Source organism: Haliotis rufescens, unplaced genomic scaffold (assembly GCF_023055435.1).
Source record: "Haliotis rufescens isolate VD_foot unplaced genomic scaffold, xgHalRufe1.0.p SCAF_4, whole genome shotgun sequence".
In the NCBI taxonomy this organism is placed as follows: Eukaryota; Metazoa; Mollusca; class Gastropoda; order Lepetellida; family Haliotidae; genus Haliotis; species Haliotis rufescens.
This window is the reverse complement of record NW_025964112.1, coordinates 40,060,274-40,068,215: the sequence shown is the minus strand read 5'-3', so window position 1 is coordinate 40,068,215 and position 7,942 is coordinate 40,060,274. Positions and strand designations below refer to the sequence as shown.

Sequence of the window (7,942 nt, the reverse complement as noted above, 5' to 3'; positions counted from 1 at the left end):
GGGGGACACCAGAAATGGGCTTCACACATTGTACGCATGTCAGGAATCGAACCCGGGTCTTCGGCGTGACGAGCTAACGCTTCAACCACTAGGCTACCCGACCGCCCCAAGGGTCACGTCATATATATCATGTACGGGTATGGTATGCAATTTCGACATCTAAATGCTGCTAAATCTCTGATAAAGAAGGATGCACAGTTAGCCCAGTCGTCGAAGGCGGTGCAATTCGTTGTACAGGGTTGCATTCCTTGGGCGCGCCAGAAACCTATGATTGTGGATTCGAATCCCGGTTCTCCCAGATTATGTTTCCAGGTTTGTCAGCACCATGTGGTAAACGTTTAAGACCCGCATCACCATCATCATCGTTTTATTATTATAATTCAATATTAAAATGACTATTTATCTATAGTAATAATGCTGGAAATTACTTCATATCATATTGACAATTTTGTTATCTACCTGCCCTGTAATACGTTCATCACGTGGTTGCCCTTCTTGTCTCCACATGATGGGTAAGACATGACCTCTAATCTAACCTACTGACCGCAGCATGCACGTGTGTAGGTATACGGGCGGGACTCCAGCTGACATAACGGACTAGAATACGGGTGACCAGTCCACAATAAAACCTACAAAAATTGTAAAAAACATATAAAGCCTGCGAAAAGAGGCTACCATCTGTCCATCGTATTTAAGTATGTAAAACATAAATGTTCTCGAATGAATGAAAAACTGGTCACTTACAGTTCCTTTCATTTATTTACATTGCATTGACCAAGAATTGCCAGAAATATTGTTAGATTCCGGGAGAAAATGCCTCGGTCAATTACCACCGGAAAATATGCTCCCTGGAGAAACTGCCCCTTCTCCCCGCCCGAAAAAGAAGAGGAAAAAAGTGACCTTGAGGTTCAAAATTTAAAGAAAACAACAGTGTTATTTTATTAAAGTGGGAAGGGGTTGGGGAGGCTCTTTCCCCGGTTATTTTCCTGATAACATAGTGATTCGCGTACCTTACAAGTAGTGGAAGGTTCCTTTGTTGAGCAGCGATTGACGTCATCAGTTTTACAACATGCCTCTGTTGCCCAGTTTCTGAAGTTTTCACCAGAGGCAACAGAAAGTCGTGTACTGCTGGGTTCAGTCATACTCACTGACACTTCATTTCGGTTCATGAAACCTGTACTTAGTGACATATATATCTTTTATTTATATGAGCAAGAACCCACAGGAATACATTAACTTGTTATGTTAAACCTGGCATTGGCCCTTACCCAGTATGCAATAATCTGTCAGTGACAAGCACTATTGAAACTTTGATAAGGTCGTGAACCATAACATATGGTATTTATTTTGATGGAGATTTCCCACGTCTCATTATTATCAGTCATCTCTTATCAGGGGTAACGAGACTAACTCGAAGAACACGTGGGGGTCACGAGCTTACTTCGACAGATATAAATATTGGTGTTACTTCAGCACTCGCCACTTTTTGTGAGGAACCTTACCTACTTGACCACAGTAAGTACATACCCATATACTTGACAATAATTGTGATCCTTCAACGGTTTCTGAGGATGAAACGTTTACTTATACAATCATTAATCACCATCATGTGAAGCAAGTGTTTTCTACTGATGTTCATGGACCAAATTGCAGATTCGATTTACTCATTTGCTTTATCACCAGGGAATTGAATTAACCCATTTTGCAGAATTGTGGCTGTTTACAAAAATATATTGATTGTATCATGCATTTTGTGTTAGATGTTGATTTCGTTCGGATACAAAATACATTAAGTATCCATATATGCAATTGGCATCTTCCAGAAGATGTGACACTGTTCATCGAAGAGCAGCTAAATATTATTGTAGCTTTGCTTATTGATATATGTCAAGGATGCAGAGAAAGATGTATTCATATATTTCCTCCACGAACAGATGTTCCGCCTGACGTTAGCTGTAGTGTTGTTGGGGGTGGCCTTGAGTTTCCGGATTGATCTGGACACGGAGTGGAAGCTGTTCAGGGAGACACACAATAAGCAGTACACTGACACGGAGGAGATCCAGAGGTAGGCATACATAGGGTAGGCTAAGCAAGCAGACCCAGGGTAGACAGACATGGGCGAGCCAGGAAAAGGGTAGGATCCATAGCATTGGCAGGTACAGTGTCAGCAAAAGCAACCACACACAGAGTAGCAGGACAAGGGCAATCAAGGAACAGGGTAGGCATAGCATACACAGGGTATGTGGATACGAGGTAGGCAGGAGCAAGGAGACACGGGGTAGCCAGACATGGGTAAGTGGGCAAGCCAGAAATAGGCAGAAGTGGGTGGGGTATACAGAAGCAAGCAGACATAATTCAGACACAGGGTAGGGATTGAGATACAGGCAGGTACAGGGTATAGACACAAGGCAGAGAGACACTGACAAAGGAGAGATAGGTAAGACAGATAGAGACAGACAGAAGCAAGCTGACATAACTCAGACACAGGGTAGGCAGAAATGGGCAAGCCAAACAACAGGGTAGGCATGCATAGGATAGGCAGATACAGGGTATAGACACAAGGCAGAGAGACACTGACAAAGGCGAGATAGGTAAGGCAGATAGAGACAGACAGAGGGAAGCAGACATTAGGGAGAGGGACACTGACAAAGGCGAGATAGGTAAGGCAGATAGAGACAGACAGAGGGAAGCAGACATTAGGTAGAGGGACACTGACAAAGGCGAGATAGGTAAGGCAGACAGAGACAGACAGAGGGAAGCAGACATTAGGTAGAGGGACACTGACAAAGGCGAGATAGGTAAGGCAGATAGAGACAGACAGAGGGAAGCAGACATTAGGTAGAGGGACACTGACAAAGGCGAGATAGGTAAGGCAGATAGAGACAGACAGAGGGAAGCAGACATTAGGTAGAGGGACACTGACAAAGGCGAGATAGGTAAGGCAGATAGAGACAGACAGACAGAGGGAAGCAGACATTAGGTAGAGGGACACTGACAAAGGCGAGATAGGTAAGGCAGATAGAGACAGACAGAGGGAAGCAGACATTAGGTAGAGGGACACTGACAAAGGCGAGATAGGTAAGGCAGACAGAGACAGACAGACAGAGGGAAGCAGACATTAGGTAGAGGGACACTGACAAAGGCGAGATAGGTAAGGCAGATAGAGACAGACAGAGGGAAGCAGACATTAGGCAGAGGGACACTGACAAAGGCGAGATAGGTAAGGCAGATAGAGACAGACAGAGGGAAGCAGACATTAGGTAGAGGGACACTGACAAAGGCGAGATAGGTAAGGCAGATAGAGACAGACAGAGGGAAGCAGACATTAGATAGAGGGACACTGACAAAGACGAGATAGGTAAGGCAGATAGAGACAGACAGAGGGAAGCAGACATTAGGTAGAGGGACACTGACAAAGGCGAGATAGGTAAGGCAGATAGAGACAGACAGAGGGAAGCAGACATTAGGTAGAGGGACATTGACAAAGGCGAGATAGGTAAGGCAGATAGAGACAGACAGAGGGAAGCAGACATTAGGCAGAGGGACACTGACAAAGGCGAGATAGGTAAGGCAGATAGAGACAGACAGAGGGAAGCAGACATTAGGTAGAGGGACACTGACAAAGGCGAGACAGGTAAGGCAGATAGAGACAGACAGAGGGAAGCAGACATTAGGCAGAGGGACACTGACAAAGGCGAGATAGGTAAGGCAGATAGAGACAGACAGAGGGAAGCAGACATTAGGTAGAGGGACACTGACAAAGGCGAGATAGGTAAGGCAGATAGAGACAGACAGAGGGAAGCAGACATTAGGCAGAGGGACACTGACAAAGGCGAGATAGGTAAGGCAGATAGAGACAGACAAAGGGAAGCAGACATTAGGTAGAGGGACACTGACAAAGGCGAGATAGGTAAGGCAGACAGAGACAGACAGAGGGAAGCAGACATTAGGTAGAGGGACACTGACAAAGGCGAGATGGGTAAGGCAGATAGAGACAGACAGAGGGAAGCAGACATTAGGCAGAGAGACACTGACAAAGGCGAGATAGGTAAGGCAGATAGAGACAGACAGAGGGAAGCAGACATTAGGTAGAGGGACACTGACAAAGGCGAGATAGGTAAGGCAGATAGAGACAGACAGAGGGAAGCAGACATTAGGTAGAGGGACATATGGAAGGCATTCTTGGGGCAGGCCGACCCAGGTTAGATATGTGCCTAGTAGATAATGAGTGAAGAGTTGGTAGACAAAGGCAGGGTAGGAAGAAATCAACAGGATTTCTCACAGTATTGTTCAGCAACATCACTAACTCTTCCAAGCGTCCTTATTTATACTCTTTTAAACGTCACAATTAATCACCATTTCCTTTTGTGTAGGCGCATCATTTTCGAGACGAATGTCGACTATATCCAAACACACAACCTGGAGGCCGACAGGGGAGTCCACTCTTACAGACTTGGCGTCAATGAATACGCTGACATGGTGAGTAGCATCAGTTTGAGATTTGTTATGGGGGCAAATTAGTTACGTTGGGATGTCAGAATAGAGTATGAGGGCGATGATAATTTTGTTGATTTGTAATACACCATCTGTAGAGTGTGATGTATTTTGTAGACAGACCGTTAATACAGTTTCAAAACAGCGTAAGACATCTCCGTAGAAGTAACTAGTTTGTTGTCAGGGTATATTTGGAAATAATCTTTCAAGATATGATTGTCGACATAAATTAGTTCATTTAAAACCGGAATGCGCTCTCTTGATGTCCTTCCCAGTCACACAAAGAGTTTATTGCCATGATGAACGGCTACCGCATGGAAATGAAAACACCATGCTCTCAAGTGTACAGCAACGACTCTGTCGGCGACCTCCCCACACAAGTCGACTGGAGAACCAAGGGATACGTCACCCCCGTCAAGAACCAGGTTGGTGCTGCCAATAAAACATACCTGAGACAAATATAGTACTCCTATGAGGTTATGATGTGTCATGGATAATGACAAGGAAAACGAAAACCCAATTGAAAAATTAATCTGGATTGTGGCAGCTTCTTTTCCGCATGCATCCATGTAAATGTTACTGATCAAATATAAAAGCGATAAAACCATTTCTATGTCCATTGTACGGTTCCGGCTATATCATAAGCATGTGTTTATGAATCACTTTCCCTTTGTGATGATATCAGGTGATCGCGAAAAGGTAAGCATATGCTGCCCCACAAACACATACAAAGCCAAGCCAATTATTCACCTGAAAAAAAACCTATGGATCAAGTCAAAATTGAGAATTGCATCAGATATTATTTTACTGATTTCAAAATTTGGATATGTTCCTTACATGTCTACTATGAAGAATTTTGAAAGCTTTATTGAGAACTTGAATGTTGTAACGCTAAGCGAACAAATTTCGTGTAAGAGTCCTGTAACGATTTTTGAAATCTCTACGGAAAGAGCATGCGCAAATGTGCCTCAAAAGTTAAAATGTAGAGCTGGAGCTGCTGGACTATTACATGAAGGGAAAGTTGACAATTCGAAAGTTGAAGTCATCCCTCTTGCCATACAGTCTTGTTGATTTGTTTTGTTTTTGTCCATCAAAGTAATATTCCTTACTCCAGAAACAATGTGGTTCCTGCTGGGCTTTCTCCTCCACTGGTTCCCTTGAGGGACAGCACTTCAAGAAGGAGGGCAAATTGGTTTCTCTGTCAGAACAGAACTTGGTCGACTGTTCCAAGAAAGAAGGTGAATAAACGAATCAGGAGAGTTATCTTGAATCGGTACAGACGTCCTGACCGGAGTCTCACTATATATAAGTTAATGGATGGTTTCTTCCAAGCCTGTCTTTGTCTACTGCGGTCTACCCTATATCTACTTGTCTTCTAAATGAGCAAGAAAGATAATCAAAGTCAATCATGGAAGCTTCTGCAGTTCATCAACCTTCTTTTACTGTGTCCAGTCAGCTATCAATATGAGTCAGTTACTGTACAAACTGTGTAGACACGGACATCAACCTCTCCTCTCTCTGTTCCAGGCAACATGGGATGTGAAGGTGGTTTGATGGACCAGGCCTTCAAGTACATCAAGGTCAACAAGGGTATTGATACTGAGATCAGCTATCCATACAAAGCAAAGGTAAGAACAATCGTCTACAGATTATATGTAATGTCAGTGTGAAGACATTGAGCTATATATTGAATCGAATTAAAATAGATTATTAATTGATAATCTTTTTCACAACACCCCTCTTATATTGACATAGCGATTTCCCGAGGGAAAGCTGTAACCTTTATACTATTTAACATGCAAACCTTTCATTTTCTAGGTAATATTTACTTCTAATTTTTCTCTTTAAAGGTTTGATAATTCTGTTTTTAAATGTGTATGACATTTGTTAAATTGCAATTCTATCAATGTGTCTCAGCATATATTATCCAACCATGGACAATTTCTTGAATATTTGTGGTACAGAAAGAATGCTAATTTCATGGTTCTCCTTTCAGAATGGAAAATGCCACTTCAAGCGTGCCGATGTTGGTGCAACCGACACTGGCGCTGTCGACATTAAGAAAGACTCAGAGGAGTCCCTCCAGCACGCTGTGGCTCAGGTGGGCCCCATCGCTGTCGCCATCGACGCCAGTCACCCATCGTTCCAGCTGTACAAGAGTGGAGTTTATGATGAGAAGAAATGCAGCTCCAAGATGCTTGACCACGGTGTCCTTGCAGTAGGATACGGTGCTGAGGGTGGCAGTGACTACTGGTTGGTGAAGAACAGGTGCGTGGTGTAGGGCAACTTTGAGTCAATTCTAGGCGGCGCGGTGAAACGAAATGGGGTTTAACGTCGTGTTCTAGACTATGACACTCATTTTACGACGTGCATGCACATGTGTGTGGCTGCGTGTACCAGTCCGGACTAATGTCGGTGTTTGATGTTTGTTTTCACATGACTACCACTCAGACACAATATACTGGCTCCGAGCCGACCAGCCTATTATCCGAGCTCCAGGCAGGGTAGAAACAAGTACCACCTTTTTAAGGCTTTTGGTATGACGCGGTCATGGATCGAATCATCGACCTTCCGCTCTCCGGGCAGACACCCAATCCACTAGAACACGGAGGCTGAGTCAATTAAACTGATTACATGAGATCATTTGATCACTGGTTTTTCGGAGTTCTTGTTGAAGCCCTACACTGTATTCCAAATAGTTTTCGTCTTGCATTTTCTCCGATTGTATTTGTTATGCCGTTAGAGAGTTATACACATTTCTGTATTGTTGTGTTGCAGCTGGGGCGAGACCTGGGGAATGAAGGGATACATCATGATGTCCAGGAACAAGGAGAACCAGTGCGGGATCGCCACCCAGGCCAGCTACCCAACAGTCTAAACAACATGGCCGTTAAACCCGGTCTCTCTCAGATCTCATCTCAGGACACTGCGAGATCTCGTCGTGGATACATGTGTTCTTGTTTCCGTTTTCTGTCTGTGATGTCGTGATGTGTAGTAACGGATTGCACTTTTATATGTGAATAAAATATATTTTATTAATAACTTAATGTTGATCATCATTGACACATTTTCCTATCAGTTCTTGTTCAACGTACAGCAACATTCACGGGTCCAGGAATGCACATGATTCCGTGTCTTATCACTGACATCAAATATATATTGACTAATTCAAGGCAGTTATACCCGTCTCACTTCGATCTCATCTCAGGGCACTCGTGGATACACGTACTCGTGCTTTCTAGTTTCCTGTGACGTAAAAAAACCCAAAGCGTACGTTTATATGTAAATATATACTATTTTGATAATAACTTTGAATATTTTGCTCTTAATGGATATAGTTGCGACGAAATTGTTTACTTCATACATTCGTAGGTTCAATAATATGCACCCCATATCCTTCTTTTAACATAGAAAACAAACAGTATCAATGACGGCCAGACGAGGCAAA

The 7,942-nt window shown here is 43.5% G+C and overlaps 1 protein-coding gene across 1 annotated transcript; it reads left to right on the top strand.

The window, feature by feature from the left end:
• Positions 1-1,376: 1,376 nt before the first annotated feature.
• Positions 1,377-7,536, top strand: LOC124118415 (procathepsin L-like). The gene is made up of 8 exons (XM_046480520.2): positions 1,377-1,515; positions 1,935-2,065; positions 4,374-4,479; positions 4,770-4,919; positions 5,609-5,732; positions 6,022-6,122; positions 6,491-6,762; positions 7,273-7,536. Exons 2-8 carry the CDS (start codon positions 1,935-1,937, stop codon positions 7,370-7,372), a joined length of 984 nt encoding a protein of 327 aa, XP_046336476.2. The 5' UTR covers positions 1,377-1,515; the 3' UTR covers positions 7,373-7,536.
• Positions 7,537-7,942: the final 406 nt, after the last annotated feature.